The following is a 21,272-nucleotide window of genomic DNA, read 5'->3' on the forward strand; positions in this document are numbered from 1 at the left end:
TTTTTCTTTAATTACTAGAATAATAATAATTGCACTGATAGCACTTTTATCATAACTACGAAAATTTGTGATTATTTGTAACTTCCTCAAGTTTTTTCACAGCTAAAATATAACATAATTAACATATTTTGGTGTTTTCATTCCGTTTAACTGGATTTTCGATTATGACGCGGGCGAAGCCGCGGGCAAAGCGCTAGTATATACTAAAAAGCTTTCTCTGTGAGTCAAATATGTGTATTATTGATTCAAAAAATTGTTGAATGTATTTTGGTCTAGCAAATCTACAGATTACAAACTGATATTGTAAATGTAATGATAAACTAATGATTTTACTTACTAAAGCCCAATTACCATATTCAAACGATTCGTTTTGCTTACGGATAGTAGTATTGTTTAATAGACGTTTACAAATGCTTATTGAAACACGAATATCTCCAACCATTACACATTTACGATACTATCCCTTACTCTTAGTTTAATGATATGGAAGTAGCAAGGCAATCGTAGCTTCTGAATTATCCCTCGTAATCAATTATACTATCCGCAAGCAAAACGGATCGTTTATTGAATAAAGTAATCGGGCGTAAATGTATATAAGTTACTAATCGACTTTAAAACAAGCCCTACAAATTTCAAAGCAAACCTAAAGATATTGGCGTAAAATCACGTTACTGCGTGTGTAGGAATGACTTTTCAATGTCGCGCAGTTTAATCCCCCAGGTGTAATACATATTCCTTAAAATCTTTTCACACCTATAATGTAGCAAAGAAATTGAATAATTATATTGTTCAATCTATTTGTATTTCGAATGCTAAAGTATAAGATAAACTCACCATGCCGCTGTATCGACTGAAGAGGTGCTGTGTTTAACAATTTGCTCCCCTTCGACTGAGCGATCTAAGAACAAAAGTAACAATTGAATATTTTTAAAAACTGATAACTTTTTGAAAAGAGAAACATCTCTACAATATACAAATAATAAATGTAAATACAACAAAACATTACATGACTTAACACTCAATTTTACATTTTATTAATTAAATTAAAACATTACAACCTGTTTATAATAATTGTTCAATCTGAAATAATAAATTTCAGATTGAACAAGAAATAAGAAGGACATTATTTTATATGTGTAAAAAGCATATTGAATTTGTTAATTCATTTATAAATGTAATGAAATACAAGGGAACAAAAAATCATCGTGTGCTAACTAAGTAACCATAACAAACATCTGAACGTAATCTTTTATTTGTCCCGACCAATAAAAGCATTCGTGTTACGCCACCGTTTAGAATCCGATGCTTATCTAAATGGTGGCGAGCCTCGAGTGTGAACCTTTGCCTTTGCCCTCGACAATTAGGCATGCCCTATTGCCCTTTCATACACATTTATACATATCTAGCTTATATGTATTTTAATTAATAAAATCATTTATAAGTTTTACCGTAAAAATTCTCATAAATTTCGTATTAATCGACGTTGAAGACTACATAAAATGAAAGAATAAGTTATATGTCATATTATATGCCAGCTGATTTAAGAGAAAAAATAATATAAATTTATTAAAAGAATGTTGATTTATCCAACATTAATATTTTTAGTAATTTCATTAATAGTTTTGGGTTCTAGACGATAGCTAATAACATATTTCGTATACAATGTTCCCGATAAATATTAATATCCCGGGTGACTTTATGTAGGTAATAAGGTAGAAATATACAATATATTGTAACGCCAAAATATCTACTTTTATTTTAGCGTTTTAACTAAGCTTAAGATAATCCCCCGCCTCTCTAGTATATTTACAATATGCCAACACATATTTTATGTGTATAAATATTATATTAGGACATTTGTAATAAAGTAAAAGTTGCTTTATTTTATAACTAAGCTTAGCGTTATTAAATTAACGCTACAATATTACTTTATTTATACAGTAAAAGTAATTATTACGTTCTACAAATGCAACGATCCTTCCAGATGTAGATTAAGTGCCTGACTAACTTGTACACCGAGGGCTTCCAATATTTTGAAACAACTGTCTCAAAAGCACATTTAGAAACAGACAGAAAAACAGAACAGAAGAAAATTCAAAATCAAAATTTCTTTTTTACCTAAATATAATTAATGAAACTTTAATACGTTTTTTATTCACCTATTATTATTCATTTATTCATTCACATAAAGTCGAAGTTATATATTATCAACTAATAACTGATGTAAGAATGAGTTGCATGTGTTATGTGTGTCTCAAACATACCTAGCTCCACCGCTGCACGTACTCGTTGTAACGCCATGGTTTTAGTAACTGCTAGCCATCGATCGATCAGCGGCTCGAACCATCTGTTAAAGTACACTTATGTATACATATTTCGGTTGTAGCATATTTAAAGTGCATCGCTAGACAAGACGATAATATTTGCTTATAATATTTAATAATTACGGCGATAATAAAGATTTGGTAACATAATTTTTGGCTAATTAAAAATTCATCAAACAAGAGCGATGAAAGAATGATAAAAAATATAGAAATTGTTAATTTGATACGGATGATCGCAAAAAGGAATTGTCGAGAATTTAATAACGCTTCAACGGAAATCTAAAATAAACGTTTCATATTTTCAACGTAAGATGTTTCACGTTTATAACAAAAGAATTGAAATTGCATTGTTTTCGAAGTAATTACTTTTATTAAGTATGTTGGGAATGTATTTAGCTTTAGCGAAATATTTAATTAGTTTCAGACTATGAAATATAAAGATTAAACTAATAAATATATACTAGCGGCCCGTAAAAAAAGCTTAAAGGTTTTGTCAAATTGATATAGAGTCTATTCTACAAAGTTGGCCCATTGCATTGGGAGATATCAAAATGTCAAAATCTTCTTCCGACACATATAGCTGTCTGCACGACGTTTTCCATCATCACCGAGCAAGAGATGAATACTAAACACCAATTTCATTTAATTTATGTGGAAATCTCACCGGCGATGCCCTAATTTGATCTTGCAAACATCGATTAAGATTCGATTAATTCGATTATTGACTATATTCGTCTATATTTTGTTTATATAACAACATTCGCTTAAAAAATAATTGCATTTAATGATCATATTGATGTAACCCTTCTCGGTTCTGGCGTCTGCTTCATATACGTTGATAATTTTACCGATTGCATGCATTACGCTGATTGCATCTAATCAGAGCGATCACAATGCACTGATAAAGTGGCGATGACTCGATAATTGTATTATTTAATCGCATTTGTCGGTTAAGTAGAAAGTCTGTTTGATACAGACAGACACTTTCACACTATGGAGCGAACAAATTTCGACCAGGGTAGTCAAAGACACTCAACGGCGAAATTATACATACAAAAAACAATTTCGCAAGTTCGGATTACAACTGTATATGTATCAAAATAAATAATATACTATTTATCCAGGTAATGATGCTTGCAATTATTAATAAATTGCAATATTTAATAAATTCTGACAGAATTAAAATATTTAAACTTTCATTTGAAACAAGCTTATAGATAAGATACAAAATTCAAATTACAAATACTTCGGGGAAGATCATTAAAAATAGGCACTCTTGAATATTATGATAGCTTAAATGTATGCCTAAAGAGATATAAATATTTAAACCTTGTGAAGAGTAAAATAAATAAATTTGTACATTGTACATAAAAAAATGTAAAAACTATACGGATCTCATCACAAATCAATTATGTAATAAAACTTTGAAACGACTTTGAAGAAAAAGTATCTAAAACGCTTACAAAAAATCGTCGTGAATTTTCTGTACAAGTTTTTTTATTAATATTTATGTTTCAAATAAGTCATAAGATAAAATCTATCGGACCCGTTCGATAATGATTTTATACATATAGTATAAAAGGATAAAAGCGATTTATACTTTAATATTATTTACTAATTATTAAAAAACTTAAACAATAATTACATTCTGAGCGAATTCGGACTCGTCTAATGTCAATATAAATAAATTTGTAATTCGGAATGCTATTGACACCGTAATATAATCTATGCTCGAAAATATTTCGAGGTCGAAAATCGTTCTAAATTACATTTTTGATTGAGATCGCGAGAATTTGCCATTTTTATGTGTTATGCAAATTCATATATTTGAATGTGAAGCGCTTGGGATGATTTAATAATCTTTTACTAGGTTTTAACTAAATAAGGTTTCAGTTTGCATTATTAATTAAAATTTAAATCAAGTAATGTTTTATAAAAACATTTTAGTAAAAATTGAATGTAATAAAAGGTACGAAAAATAGTATTTCTAAAAAGTCAATATTATAATTTCTAACGCCAGCTTTTATTTTATCTCCATAGTGTACACTATATATATAAAGTCTAGAATACTAATCTGTAGTGTCACCAGCACAAAATTTTAACTCAATCGATCGGGTGGAATTATTTCAAAATTCAGTTGCAAGAATTGATCTACAGGTTACACAAGGTGAAACTTAAATAAAAGTTTATAATGTATATTTTTAAAAAAATTATATATTATATACATTTGTTTTTAAAATCTGGTAGCAAACATATAGGGTAAGGTGTTGTCTCTATTAATACTTGTATTATTGGGTATAATGCTGAAATTATTTTTCTTAATTATTAGAATAACGTGAAAAAAACTAAAGTATAAAATACGTATTAAAACTTTAATCAAAGTTAAGAGACAGTTTTTTAAAAATTGTTATAATTTTTTTAGTTTGTGCATTTAAGTGAACTTACTGGTAGGCATCAAGTAGCTGCGGCGGCAGATCGTGTGCGGAGTGCGCTGTGTGTTGCGTGGAAGGCGCGGCGGCGCTGCACAGCTCGCGTACGGCCGCCAACAACTCAAACGGAAGAGTTTTTGCTGACACCACGCAGACTGTCAGGATACACGTAATTGATATATTTCTCAAGTAAAAACTATTGAAGCATGATGGAAGTAATTTCAATGTCGATGTGTGAAATGTTTTTGATTGCAAAAACACGTTGCACATATTTTTACAATACATATTTAATTTTATTGACCATCTAATGCTACACTGAATCTTTGTTCTTATGTTTATGCATTAAGAGAGCTTTAATGTTCAGCGTTGCAATTCATATTTGTTTTAAATATTAATAATTACAACTGTCAGTTGCAAACTTAATCGCAATCAGCCGCATAGTTTGAAATAATATTAAATTCTAGTTTACGCCAATAATAGCCCCAATACGACCTTCAGTCAAAGGTATTACATGTTTAATTGATATTAAAAACATATTTATTTATTGGAGCTACACTGCATCAATTTGCGCAGATAATTTTTAATCTTAATCTGAATGAGTTGTTTTTTTTTTTAAATATTTTCCCTCAGCTGATATATATACAAATATGGTAAATAAAATGGATAGTTTTGTGTAGCCCCTGGTAAGGGTGGTACCCACATCATGAATTTGGTGATTATTCTAACGTCAACAATTTTTGCTGTGTTCTGGTTGGAAGAGCCATCACGATCACATAGTATCTGTTTTCCATCTTTATATCATCCTGTTTGATGGCGTATTAGCAGTGAAAAGCCTAATTTAAATATTTGAATATTTCTTGCAGTGCCAATGTCTATAGACTATGGTCACCCCTTACCACTGGGTGGTCATTACATTTAAATGAAAATTAATATTTAAAATATTAGCCCTCATTAATACATAAGACTATTAAATTAATATTAATACCTATGTTTTCAACTGGAGTAGTAAGAATCTGTTTTTTATTAATAAGTAAAATTAAAAAAAATCCATAACATTTAAGTCTACTTGTATGTAGTAAACAAACTATGACGTATATTAAAGTTGTAGCGTTGCTAAATAGCATCACAGTGTTGCCACTCAAGTTTCCGGAACTTTCGCCTGAACCTCATTTGTTATTCAAAGGCGCTATCTGCCGAGGCATGCAGCCAGCACGCAAGGGTGTCTTATCTCGGAATAATATTTATGTATTCTAATGAATATATTCATATATTACTTTTTAACTGCTTATAACTATCTTAACCTTAACCTATAAACATCTATAAAGTGTTCCCATGGTAAATAGTGGCAGTTAGTTTCAAATCTAATCTCTTTGTTCAGAGTGTACACTGATAAAAAAGGTAAGTGGATTATTTACTTCCATTCCCATGTTCATCGTAAATAATTTCCTCGGCAACTCCGCACCAGCCCTCAGTCACCCAGAGCTCGACGCACTCTTTCACGTCATCCGATACCTTAGAAAATGAATGTTGATCGTTTTTACCTAATTTATATTAGTCTTACATTAAGCTAATTTCGTTGTCGTTTTTTAATTCCAAAACATTTTTAAATAAACTAGTTTCATATGAAATCGGTATTTGAAATGGAAATATGCTTTTTTTTACTTTCATTACTAAGCATAATGTGACATTATTTTATAAATATTTTTACTAATACATGTTCGTTGCATTATTTAAAAAATATATTTTTAAAGCGCAATTTTAAAGCGAAATTAAAGCGCAATTGTTTTCCCTCAGTCGAGATTCAAGAATCAATTTTCCTTTATCACATATTAAACAAATTTCAATTGCAAGTAAACCACATTATACATTGGAAATTTAGTTGTCGAAATCATTCCAATTTTGGTTTGTCAAAGTGAATTATTCGGTCTTACCACTATCGAGTTTAGCCACTTTGATGGGTCATTATCGATCTTCTGTTCTCGACTGAGTGAACTGCAATTAAGTCATTAATGTTCAGCTGACAAATAAGATAATTTAAATTCTCCTGAAACTAGTTTATTTTCGCCTCTAACTTAATGTTAGTTTAAACCTATATACGAACAGATTGTACTGACATGTTGCTTAACACTTGATAAAAACTTTAAATGCATGATTATGTAATATTAGAAGCATTTTTATAACCTGATTCCAATTTTGTCTAACATTCATATCTAATTCTTAACAAGACGTGTTAGGTCTGACAAACCAAAACAAACAAAAAAATATGGTTCGACTACACCCGAGGTGACATGTGCCAGAAGTGATGTTATTCTAACAGCTTAAATGTGGCGGTTCGCGTCGCGATAAAGACAGGAGACAGAGACAGGAGACAGAGACGGGAGACTGTGACAAGTGTCTCGGTCTCTTCTGCATGTACTGTGGGTCGAGACCGAGACCGCAACCAAAAAAATCATTCAATATCGGAGAGTGTCGATGAAGTCAGTTGTGTTGTAATATGTCATTAATTTACACTGTAATAGAAAGCCAAGTTAAACTTATATTGGAGGAAGAAGAAGACGATGACTTGCTCTTATATAATTATCACAAATACAAATTTAAAAAGAGATTACCTATTAACGAATTATATTTAACTATAGGCTAAGAAGGATAATTTTCGCTATTAGTGAAGAAGCACCTATTGTTTGATGACAATATATTCAGGAAGTATTTTCGGCGCGACACGAGACATGAGTCAGAAGCGGCAATTGTCGCGCAGTCTCTTGTCTCGCGTCTTTGTGTCCCGTCTCTCTCTCGCTCGCGAACTGATACTTATACACTGCCTAAAGTCAAGTAACGGTCACGGTCTTCCGTCTCCCGTCCCGTGGCTTGTCTTTGTCGCGACGTGAAACGCCACCTTAATAAGATATTTATTGAAAAAATATAGATACAGATAGAGATGCACGAAAACGATAAAACAGTGCACCAAAAAGAAATGGAATAAAGGCACGCGGATACTGATGATTTATGATTGATTGATTGTTGATTGATGACATACGATCAAATCAACAGATATGTTAACATAGAAGAGTTTGAAATACACTTGTCATACATCAAACTTCTGTACTATACTATACTATACTGATAGAAAGCAATATAAAATTTAATTTTAAGCGTGAAATCAAGATTACCAATCATGTACGTTAAATATCAGCGATTATATAATTTATAATTATTGTGAGCGTGTAGCAAATTGCCTTTGTTTCGTGTAGCTTACACGAATAATACGCGCTATATATACTTTTTAGTCGTAATAATCGGCTATTAACTGTTAATAATTTTATAAACTCTCTAATTTGTACCAATAACTGTTGTTTATGATAATGGAATAAATTAAAAGTATACTATGTCCATTATATTGGTGCATATGTAATATTATTTGCAATAATTGCATTTGTAATAATTACAGGCACAAGGGAAATAACATCTTAGTTCCCCAGGTTGGTGGCACATTGGCCATGTAGGCTATGGGTATCATATCTTTCTAGGTGGCATATTTGCTCGTACATACCTATAAAAAAATCCTTAGTCGATTAAAAAAATCTAATTATATAGAATATACTTGCTTATAAACGTTGTTTAGCGGTTGTTTGGTTAAATATTGATTTCTCTCTTTCTGTCATCATTATTTTATAATCAATAGAAGAAGAAGACACAGCTTTAGGTATTAGTATACATTTTTAGAATCTACATTCTGAACCGGTGGTAATTTAACAATTACTTAATATTCTGTAAAATTATTTTTAAAAGACCTATTTTACAAATGATATTTCATTTAGATTTTATATATGCTTTGGTCTGGAAGAGATCGCTATATAGCAATAAGTTGCCAAAGTTGTATGCTAATTAGGTTGTATTCATGTGTTATGTATTTTTAAATCTTTGTGATGTAGAATAAAGTATATTCTATCTACTCATCTATCTATCCTCTGTGTATAATAAAATGACTTACCATTTTGTCAATTTGCGTAAAGACGACGCTGAAGTATGGGACACTGTTTGTCCTGAAACAAAATGTATAGCAATAAAATAATATTCATTTTCAAATAAATTCTAAAATAACAAACAATGCCTCGAATCACAAGAGAAAAGCTTACGCTAACTCGATTGGATGATAAAGCGAGTATACTCGCAAAATTCGACAATACGAATGGGAATTGCAAAATGTTTCCATATTATAGTATTCTGTTTACAAATGTATATATGATTAAGTTAACACAACGCTTGCTTATTAGTGAGTTTTAATAGTTTGGTGAATGTGTTTCCACTTGTAAAAGTGAAAAATCAAAGTTGACCTAATAATAATTAATTGGATTTTATAAGCATGCTTATTGGAATATTTTATTGTAAATATTTCTATGAAATATTTTTCAGTTCTTTATAACTTAAATAAATGAAACATTAGTTTTAATTACTGAAAAAAGAAGATACAACATAATATAATATAGATTTAAGTTTATATATAATATGTATATTAAATATAAAGCCGAGATGACAAATAGTGACAATTGCGGTTCACAGTTGAACAAATACCACTGAATTTGTATATACTTAATTGGTGTTTCTAAATTCGTCTCGTGAAAAGCGATAAAATCTGCTATATGTATATATGAATAATGTATATATGTAATTATAATGCAGATTTTAAGCCTGCATTGGAGCAGTGTAGTGGAAAAATCTCCAAACTTTACCCAGCATTAGGACATTTACAGGCTCTTACGTTTACTGAACGATATACCTAAAACGATTATTATATTGAAACGATAAAACGAAAATTTTAAACATCTTAATTTTATTAACACAAAGCGTTATCATTCTAATAACAGACAATATACTCATTGTAAATGGCTTAATACTGAGGCTATGTAAGCATGAGGGTTGAGATTAGTTTAGTAACAGTAATTGTAGGTCGGGATTACTTTTTGTCTCGTAGAGTTGCTGTACTCAAAGTGATATAGCCATTTATCTCATATACATGGGAATGTGCACGTATTGTAACTTGTGATTCTGTCTTTGTGTGCGTAATAGTTAATTCATAATACAAATATAAGTTAATACATGATAAAAAATTATGTCTACACTTTTTCTATGGCAAATACCTTTTATAAGCATGAGTAGAATGTTTTTTAATTCCTTTTTAAAAAATAGATTAGAATGAATAGACTGCGACATAATGTAAATAGTCATTAGCTTACGTCTCGAAAAGGGGGTGATAGTATGTGAGCCCCTGCTGCAGGTCAATCTGCACGAGGGTGATGAGGTTGATGAGATCTTCCCCGCGCTCGGAGTCAGTGTCTTGCGCGCACAGCGCCTCGTACCACTCCGCAGTGCCCTTGCGCAGCGCACATACTATCTCACTCCTGTTGTGAGGTGAGCGTTCAATTAGCTATGTTTTTATTGATTATTGTTTTTATTAATAAACGCCACTCTTAGTTACTTTTTATTAAAGCATGTTGTAAAAAGTACACTTTTTTCGTTTGCATTACAAATGTATGTGTTTTCAGTTTTGCAAGCCTTATAAAAACGCTTTTAGAATAAATGGTGAAGCTCAGTTTAGAAACTTTCCAAACAAACCAAAGTTGATTTAAATTTTCTGAAGTTTCAATCTTTTTTAAACGTCTGTTTTATATAAATCCAATGTACAGTAACTTAGTGTATTTCAAATTTGTAAGTTTAATTTTGGGAGAAATATTCAATATATATGAATAATAATAAAACTTTTACTAAAATGATTTTAATAAGATGAGCAATATCGAAAATAATATTTGCGTCTCTTTGGTATCGCCTAAGATGTATTCTGACATAAATAATGAGGATTTAGATGTTTATGTTTGGTTTTAAGAAGTTCAAGTTCATTTCGTATTAAGATAAAGACAAAGTTCACTAACCTAATTTCATTATTAAAAGGACAGCAGCGCCAAAATGCTTTCATTTGCGAGAGCTGATTAAGACAACGTAAGAGGAATTCCAATCTGAAAGAAAAAATATTGCTATATTATCTACTGATATACATTTTAAAACTAGTATAAGAATACTAGTTTTAAAATGTATATCAGTTTTAAAAATTTGATGCAGTTGATTATGAAGAATTAGTAAAACAATTATACTGAGTTTTAATTTTAATTTTGTTAATTATAAGCAAAAAAGCACCTTAAATATTATCTGCGCCTTTGGTGTATTTTTACGTCCCTCCATGTTTTTATTACCAAGTAGCTAACAGTCTTAATTTTTTTGTTTTGGTTATATAAAGGACTATTAGTCAAATTTAATCTTTTAATTTCTGGTGTTATTTGATTTTTTTTTACAATAAAACAAGACTAAATCTCCTTACTTATTGAGACTCAAGTGATGCAGTACGGGGTATAAGTCTCGATGCAAACGCATTTGATGAAGTGCTCGCTCCACGAACTCGCAGAAGCAGACCGCGAGCCACCTTTCTTCGTCTCGTGTCACGCCCGATCCTGAATCCCCGCTCCCGCTCCCGCTCTCTAAGCTAAGACTCTCACTCGCGCACCACGCCCGCTCCAACTCGGTCAGTAGCTTATACATGTACCTGTTATGTTGAAAAATTATCTTCCTCCGTATCAATCTGTCTATTTAATAACTGACATTTCTTTATCGAACTTTACATTTTAAAACTATGCTGAAACTTACTATAAAAGACATATATATGTGGAATTAATAATATAGTTTATTCATTATTCAATATACTCGTGTAAAAAACATAGAGGCGGATATTAGCTGTGGGCGTTCAATCAAATACACGGTTAAATGATTGTGTAGGATATTTCGTTTTAATTAAAATTAGGTACGCTGTTTATTTCAAGAATTTGTTTAACATTTATGTATAACATGTAAAGGATAAATAAAGTTCTATAATAAGCTCTTATTATATAATTCATTACATAAACGTTGTAAAATAAATATTACTTCAGATTAAAAGTGTTTGTACGATTCTCATTATAAAACATATGTTTTAATTTAACGTTTTTTTCGATATGTGCTGAATAACTAAGAGTGAAATAACAAAAAGCTTATTACATCATAAAACAATACATACTTCGGGTCAAGAGGTGCTTCACTGTTGAGCTTGCACGCGGCGGCAAAACGCGCAATTGCTGCTTGAAGCGAGCTCATATCCCCTTGCACTGCGTGTTGGTGCAAAAGCGTTTGCGCCGCACCACACAACTCGCCCTCCCATTCACCGCTCTCGCATTCCGCTCCGCCCGTAGATGTACTCGCAGCCGTTTCAACCTCGTGAGCCAAAAGAACGCCAAACAGACGCTCGTGTTGCCGCACCTTTATTCAAGACTTTGTTAAAACAATCCTTATCGGGTAACAACAATCTAAGATTTCGATAAAATTAATTTGTAATTAATACCGGTTATTAGTAACGTTACTAACTATTAACACGTTACCACGGCAGATGTGTGCATGTGTTGTGCATGTGTGAAATATGTATCTGTGGTTGTATTGTATATGTATATATATATATGAAGAAAAATGCTACGTACTTTACCCGGTGATGGGGTAGAGCTCAGTGCAGGCCAATCTGGGTGGATACCACCCACTCAACAAATAATTCTATTGCAAAAATCAATAGGTACGCTGTATTCCTGCGTTCGTATAACGGTTACGATACATTTCCGATTCTAGTTGGATCCAACTACGATCGAACCTGAACTGGATAGCTGTGTTAGTAGAATAGGAAAACGGCTAAACGGCAGCGATTGTTTTGATTCGATTGCGATAATATGACAAATTTTTAGTAGAATTTGTCTCCTGATTTGAAGGGTAAGTAAGCCAGTTTAATTACAGGCACAAGTGCCTTAACATCATAGATCTCATTGTTGGCGGCGCATTTACTAAAATTGAAATAAGTAGATGGTGCTATATTAATTTATTTACTATCAGATTACATGATCTGTATTAAAACAACAATACCAAATATGCAGTTTCAACGATGAAATAAACTTTAAGCTACAGACTATTGATTTTGAAATAACTTTGACCTAAAAGTTACCTGAAGAAAATTATAAAAATGCGACGTCTTTATTACCTTCGCTTTATAAGCGATTTATGGTTACCGATGGAAGTAGGAAAGTAATATTCGCATGTGACAGTAATAGGCCCTCGCAGTAGATAATTCCCTTTGAGTCGTGCTGTGATCTATTCCCGTAAAGATAAAACGTCAACACGTAGGAGTAACGTGCACGTGAAACCAGCCTTAGAAGATCATTATCATTTAATTATATATTCGCGCTGTATTTTTCATGTTGCACGTTTTCTGATATAAAAATGTTAGTCAAAAATATATTGATTAAGAAACTCGTTTATTCGTAAATAATAATATGATTATCTCTCATCTCTTTAATTGTGTAATTGCAGAGTAAAAATTTATAAGCGTATTTATTTTCCTCTAAAAAATTTTGAGTCTCATTCACCGCAAAGAACAGTAATGACAATCTGTCATAAAATTTCATCAAACATCAGTTACGGTGTTGCCAGACACCAACAACGACCAATTTCGATCACGGTGGCCATCCTCATAGGAGAATAGAGAAATGCGGGCTAAATTTTTACATTATAATAATGGCCTCCAGACCGATTGCGGCCACGGCGGCCAATCTCAAGAGAGATTAGCCAACTACGCAGGAGATATTATAGTGCACCGACCGAAAAGAGTTCAGGCGCAGGAACAACGACTTTACGTGTTTTCCTAGGCACGGGAGTGTACACACTTTCAACTTCTAGACTCCGGACTGCTACTGAGAATTTCGGATAGAAAAACCAAATAATTTTTTATTGGCCCGACCTGGGACCTGTCTGCCTGTCTGGTCTGCGGCCTTACATCAAGCCACTAGACCAACGTCCAAATGTCAATATAACTGCCTTAGATTGACATTAATAATTATAATTTCATTTTGCAATATGTTATTAACCAAATATTAAGCTTTATATCCAATAGTAGCCATCTAATAGCAGTTTCTACAAAATGTTTTTCGTTGCGAATGGCAGTGTAATGAATTAACTACAGCCAAACTGGTATGATCACATATAATACCGCTGCATTATCGCTGATTAAGTAAGCAGTACTCTCGACACACCATTTATAGACGAAGATAACTTATTGAATAAAATTTTATGGATAACGAAGTGCTGTGTGTCTGTGTAGTTTGATTGGGTGTGGATTATGTAGGCGGATTTTTAAAAACAACCGTGAAACGTTTTTTTGGATATATTAGTTGCCAAATAACATTAATATTTTAGTTTTCTGATGATGATGAGGGTAAAGAAATATTTTAAGTATTATGTTTTGACTTTGTTCTGATAATATGGACAATATTCAATCCTCAGTTCAATATTTTAAATATTACATACCGACACTAAAGTATCTTTAGTATCAATTTATATTAAATAAAAGAAAATGTAATGTTTCTATTTAAATTAGCCGTTTCAATTGGAATAATGGCCTGTACGTCGTGAACTTCGTGCACGGTCGTCGATTTAGCAAAATTACTCGTAGTGATTCTCAAGCATCTACTTACATTTCCCTCGAAAGAATCATGAGTATTTTCAATTTATCCGACCGACCTTATCGTAAAATTCAATTGGTACTATTTGTCTTGTTTGTATCACAGAATACACAAAAAGTAAATAAATAAATGTTTAATGGTATTATCTATACAATTAAAATATAATTGTATTACTTTATATTATCCGCTCATATATCAGCCGACTCACGGAGAATGACATTTTAAAGTGATTTACCGCAATTATTCTATTTTTGAAATAAAATTAAATTGCCGTTCGTACACTACAAATGCCAGAACAAAATAAGTAATAAGTTTTTTTTTTCACATAATTTGTGAAAAAAGAACTTCGTAAGGTAACGGTATGAAATAACACAAATATTTTTTATTTAGTCAATTAATTCGAATTGAAACTCGTTCCCAACTTAGTAGCCGAGAGATAGGTTGAAATATCAGTGTATAATGTCATACATTTGCAGGTAGCAATTACCTCTTTAATAACTCGTATGCTGCATATCACTTCACGTCTACTCGTGATTGGCGATTAACAGACTGAATGGAAATTTTCTCAGAATAAAAACGCTTGCCATTTAAAATGTTTTTAATTTTAACCTTCAAATGATATTATTAGGACATGCTTTAAACTCAAATCTATACAAAAATATATAGATGAAGAGTTTTTTGTATGTTTGTCGTGCTAATCTAAGGATATACCAGTGTCATTAGGAAAAAAACTGCCTGAAATCGCGTGTTTATTGAATAAATTTGCTTTTATAAACATTTTTAAGGTATATAATTCTTAAAATACAAATAAAAAAAATAACTTTATTTTAGTAATTAAGTTCCAATCCCCGTAACCGTAACAGCCTGTGAATGTCCCACTGCTGGGCTAAAGGCCTCCGCACCTCTTTTTGAGGAGAAGGTTTGGAGCTTATTCCACCACGCTGCTCCAATGCGGGTTGGTGGAATACACATGTGGCAGAATTTCAGTGAAACTAGACACATGCAGGTTTCCTCACGATGTTTTCCTTCACCGTCAAGCACGAGATGAATTATAATCACAAATTAAGCACATGAAAATTCAGTGGTGCTTGCCCAGGTTTGAACCCACGATCATCGGTTAAGATTCACGCGTTCTTACCACTAGGCCATCTCAGCTTTTTCCAATCCAATTACATTCAATTACATTACAATATATATATTATAAAACAATGTTCCCCCCGCCACGTCAGTCTGCCTGTCTGTCCGAACGCCATAAACTCTAAAATTATACATATATTTTTTAGGATTTCATACGATATTAACCAATAGCTTTCATGATTCGTAAGAAAAGCTTAGTTTTATAATTTATTAAGATTTTGTGTATATTGGATGAAATATGTCGGATGGTATTTGAAGATGTCGGAAAAAATCATGGCATTGTATGTTCATTATTCACTCTACGATAAACTAGTGTCTAAATCAGTGTTTCCCAACCTTTTTTAGCCCATACCCCACCTTAATATTTTTAAAATTTTTATGCCCCCCATACATAATTTTTAACCTTTAAAAATTGTTTTGTTCCCTTAAGAAATATAAATGATAAGATTTAGGAAGAAATCACTATGAAACTGTATTGAATCCCCGACGAAGTTTACTTGACAACTCTAATTACCCAGTTGATATTTTGGTAACGTCAAACGAAATTATACCTTATAATTATTTACAGCATTTTTTTTAAGAATTTGTCTTTTTTGTTAAATTTGTCACCGATATCTAGCATTGCACTTAAATAACCCAAAGCGAAAGGGTTAAAGTTGGTTCGAGTCTATTTTTAAATTGCCCCCCTTAACTATCAAGTTGCCACCCTTTGGGGCGTGGACCCAACGTTGGGAAACACTGGTCTAAATCTTTGTTTTAAATTTATTTACGCTCAAATATTAACTTTTTACAATTAACCGATTAAAATCATAAGTATTTAAATGCAGTGTCATGAAAAATATACTATTTCTTTTTTTTCAATGTTTATTAAACATTTAAAGTAGCACCTTTAACAATGAGAAAAATCAAGCTACATATAAATATTGAACAAACAATCTACGGTTACTTATTGATTTTTAAAAATGTAATTGGAATGTATAAATCGTGGGCCAAATAATACTGAGTCCGGAGTCGTATTGAAGAAGGACTCTCAAGGAATGAATTAGATTTATCGTGTAATCGCAATTTCGCTTCACTCGCTGACTCAATCACTTATAATGCTAAAGCTAAAGTTCAACCAGGGAATATATTACACGAAAACAACATTTTTATTTTAAATGAAATTCAATAAAGTTTATTCCGTTTATTTTCTTTTATTTAAAATTATAAAGGAATGATCAATTAACGATAAATTTGCATTAATCTTCAGCTTGTAGACATTCAAATAATTATCTACTATTCAAAAAAAAAAATTAAAAGTATTTATTTGCTAAAAATGTAGAGTCATATTATATAGTTTGGTTACATAATGCAAACTATGTAAACAAATATGGTTATCGTCATCATTGCGACCTATTTATGGTCAATTATGAGGATTAGTTGAGTGGATTCATGGTTTCGTTTCCGCCGTTATAGCTGTCTATTAATATAAATTTTAATTCCTAATACATTTTTTTATGTTTCATGATTTTTTTATTTGTGACCATTTGTGAACATGTGAGGAATAAAAAAAAAGAACATTTATTTTTTGTCGCTTTAAATTGCAGTGACGTACAACAAGGCATAATACAGTTACTCAGTTGTCACTAACTCTTCAATATTTTAACCACTGCATTTTTTTATCGATTTTCGCAAACAACTATGCTTCTCTATCTTTTTTATCGTTATTTATTACCTTGAATAATGACATCGTACTTATTTTACTGCTTTAATATTTTAAGATAAAAACTTTTTTTTTTTAGTATAATTGTATGAATACGAAAGAATGTTTTGTACACAATGTACTATTAGAATTTTCTTACAAATTTTATATACCCGTTGGTTATTTAGTATTAAATCTTGCAATGAAATTTTTAAATCAGTTGCACTTATATTATTCAGCTGAAAATTGTCATTATACTTAATTTTGAACCTTTTTGAAAGTTTATTTAATTTTACTTGGATTGTATCATCCTGTAACATGTAAAGGAATCCTCGATAAATAACGTAAGTAAAACCGAATTAAAAAATAATATTATTACACTTAAGATGCAATTTAGTTGTAAAACTAATCTGATTTCCATATTAATTAATCATTGGAACAAAAGAGCGTCATGAATTATCTAATTGAATTTCAAGAGTAGGAATATAGCAAGGTATGTCGCTTGGAGATTAATTACTACATAATGGTCGGTGGACATCAACTATAATAGCTGATGTTATTACGTCATGAATGTATAGACTAATGGATCTCAGTGGAAAACTAATAAAAATTTAATGCCCGGCTTACTACTTCAGAGAGTTATCACAATGGGATTTTTGTCGTAAGTTTTTCTTTTGTGGTTATAAAAAAATATGCTTTTAACAAACGGCTAAGGAATTGATTTCACCGTATTTTATAATTGTTTAAATTTTTACATCGATAGAGAATTAATAATAAGATTAATACAAATCGATGTGGCCAAGTCAAATTAGTTCTAACGTCGCCTCGTTTTTTGCGCTCAAGTTTTTAACCTCAAGTACAATTACAGCCATTAATAATTCACATCAAACAAAATTATATGATTTATTCAAGTAAGCTCGTAAGCACGTCTGTATCGTCATTTTACAGGTTTAAATTAAATGTAAAGCTACTAACGAAGTGATGGAATATTTTTAGAAATGGAATCACATAATCAATTATGGATATGTATATATTTTAAATTTGTAAATCAATTGTAATCTTTATTTTTATCTTGTGTTGTGTAATATATTTATAATTGACATTTTAACATAATATTTATGTCATATGAATTACATTATGATCCTGAGACATTATAATGTTATAAAAAGTTTTTATTTATATGGTAGTTGTGACTTTTTTATTTGTCAACTAAATTAATTAATATAATAATAATAATATCCTGGGACATTTTTCACACACGGCCATCTGATCCCAAATTAAGCTTGTACAAAGCTTGTGCTATGGAAACCAGACAACTGATACATATACTACTTTTTTTTTTTTGTAAATACATACTTATATAGATAATTACACCCAGACTCAGGACAAACATACATGTTCGTGCACACAAATGTCTGTCCTGGGTGGGAATCAAACCCACAACCTTCGGCGTGAAAGGCAAATGTTCTACTAACCACGCCAACCGGCTCGTCAGATATGATGAATATGTAACTAAAGCAATAAATATGTTTCAAAATTCTAACTGCCTAGAATACTGTACGTAAATTTCTAAGTCATTTTCATTGCTGATTTATGATATGATCGATTATAATTGCTTTCACACGATACATTTAATACCAGTTGCCTTATGAAATTCAAGTGATATATATTATGAGGAAGTTGAACAGTCTGAACGATAACACATATACAAAGGCAACCGATGCCAAGATACAAATAAGAAACTTCAAAGAGCATTAAGGACAAGCTTGCTATCATTAAAACTTTATAAAAAGGAAATAAATGTATTCGAATGTTTATATCTAGATATATTATTAACATAATTCAATTTCTCCATTGAAATCGCTTCAATTTTTATTTAATTATAGTTAAAAAACACAATACAACCAACGTATACTTATGACAATTGCAAGCAAAAACATGCAGTTGCTAACTAGTAATTAATATAAGTTCCAAGGTGAGCTTCTTGCGGGTTCTCATTACAATGTTTGATATACACTACATTATAAATGTCAACCCAGCTGTGTCGTTCACACTTGATATTTCGATCTACTCTTGACAGTTTGTTTGTGCAAATACATTCTTCAAAAGAGAATCAAGGTCAATATTTTTTACCACATTATTTAAATTGTAATACAGGAAACCAAATTAACGGTTGCCCTTTGAAATCAATTGTGATGAACGAATAAATGAGTTATGTTTTTGTTTGCCTAAGGTTCGTATGATATTTTTATACAGAAAACGAATGTTAGATATATATTGAAAGTGTGAAACATAACATAGATTTAAAAAAAAGAGGACGATATGATATCTAAAGAAAATGCAATTTATAAACAAAAGGAAAAATTAAAATTGTAACTTACTAATAATGATTATCAAGCAAATTTTACTATATTGCTTTAATTTAACTTAAAAACATAGGAATTATAAATGTTAATTTCTTCTTTTTAACGTATAATATTTTGGTCAACTCAGCCAATCTCACCGAAGATTGGCTTATTGCGCATCATATATTAATTATTAATGTACTATAGACTGCGCATAAATATAAATACTCGATAGAAGGAATTCTATTATTTATCTCTCATAATCCAATGGAACGGCAATCGGATTTACACTAAACTGACACTAATATTTAGGCCTGCATTTGATTAAAAAACAATATATATACACATCATCTACATCATATATACAATAGCTTAATAAAATGGTTTAAATGAAATGTTCATGTCTCCTTACCTGCTGCCAATTATCATCATCGTGTCTGCCAGCTTCCCTCGCTGATAGCCAGAGCCTCAATCTGATGCGCCCCTGAACTGAGGAGCGTTGAGAGCGTGCCTCCAACTTGTACCAAGCTTCAACACCCGTCGACGGGATCTCTCGTAGTGGGATGTTAACAGATCCTATCAGACAATACCACCATAAATAAATGTATATAATATGATGTATATCATATACAGGAACATCAAACCTTTATAAAGCTAACTATGTTAAAGTTAAAAAAAATAATATTAAAACTCAGTACTTTTTGATTACTCGGCACTTGTTACTACGTTTTTTTTATTGAGTGGAATGTTTTTAGATAAATTAGTAATTTTAGTAAAAGAGTGATTTTCCAGATTTGCATACATATAATATACAATATAATATACAATGTAATATCAGATGAAAGATTTGATAAATACACAACAAAAACTAAAAGTTACAGGAAACAGTGATAAAAAGTCTTCAACTCGTTTACTCTACCGACACATATACAAGGAAGAAGGAAGCCAGTTAACTTATTGTGAAATATGTTACAGTTAAATGTAGAAGCCTCTACAGTCAGAAGCTGTTTCAAAATCTATTTATTAACCATTCCTAATCGGTTGTTATCAGTAATTTGTAAGTATGTTGCAAATGTGCCATATTTTGTTAACCTTATACGTTTATATCCTTATACTTTTAATAATTAATTAATTTAATAACTAACTTCATGACAGCACAATTATGCTCAGGACGAAAGTATACTAACCTTATATTTTTAAATTTCTAAAAAAAGTGTTTTTCAACGTTAAATTGATGATAGTTAAAAAAATTTCAATATTAAGTTATTCGTTGTAATTTATATACTACTAATATTCGTCTCATTACATAGTAAAAACAATGAAGAAAATTATTTTATTATTATATTTTTTTATATGTAAAAGTTAATATTTCAACAATAGACACGTATTTATGTTCTAAGCTCAGCCGGCTGTAAGACTTTCTTATCGGTGATCGTAACCAAATCGTTTCCTTTCTGTATGAATTAAAATTCGTACAGTAGATTTGGCTCGCTAAATAAATATTGGATTTCGTTTCAACCAGCAATCTTATTTTCAATTTTTCATCGTTTTTGCACTCTATTCGGCACAGTGAGTTTTATAAAAGGGCTTGTATGAATCTTCTTTTTTTATTGAATTGGAAGGCGGACGACCATATGGGCCACCTGATGCTAAGTGGTCACCAACGTCCATAGACATTGATATTGTAAGAAATGTTAACCATCGCTTACATCACCAATTTTGGGAACTCAGATGTTATGCTCTTGTGCCTGTATTTACACTGGCTCACTCACCCTTCAAACCGG

General features: G+C 31.1%; 1 protein-coding gene across 1 annotated transcript in view; it reads right to left on the reverse strand.

Moving 5' to 3' along the window:
• The window catches only part of LOC126774539 (BAI1-associated protein 3), a 78,005-nt gene that overhangs the window by 18,352 nt on the left and 38,381 nt on the right, over window positions 1–21,272 (reverse strand). Inside the window, exons 7-16 of the mRNA XM_050496103.1 lie at window positions 19,901–20,064; window positions 11,850–12,088; window positions 11,121–11,342; window positions 10,678–10,761; window positions 9,985–10,149; window positions 8,742–8,793; window positions 6,169–6,265; window positions 4,770–4,908; window positions 2,265–2,347; window positions 835–898 (exon numbers count right to left, since the gene is read on the reverse strand). Of these exons, the coding sequence (XP_050352060.1) occupies window positions 835–898; window positions 2,265–2,347; window positions 4,770–4,908; window positions 6,169–6,265; window positions 8,742–8,793; window positions 9,985–10,149; window positions 10,678–10,761; window positions 11,121–11,342; window positions 11,850–12,088; window positions 19,901–20,064 (1,309 nt within the window). The remainder of the gene's footprint in view (window positions 1–834; window positions 899–2,264; window positions 2,348–4,769; window positions 4,909–6,168; window positions 6,266–8,741; window positions 8,794–9,984; window positions 10,150–10,677; window positions 10,762–11,120; window positions 11,343–11,849; window positions 12,089–19,900; window positions 20,065–21,272) is intronic.

Source organism: Nymphalis io, chromosome 16 (assembly GCF_905147045.1).
Source record: "Nymphalis io chromosome 16, ilAglIoxx1.1, whole genome shotgun sequence".
In the NCBI taxonomy this organism is placed as follows: domain Eukaryota; kingdom Metazoa; phylum Arthropoda; class Insecta; order Lepidoptera; family Nymphalidae; genus Nymphalis; species Nymphalis io.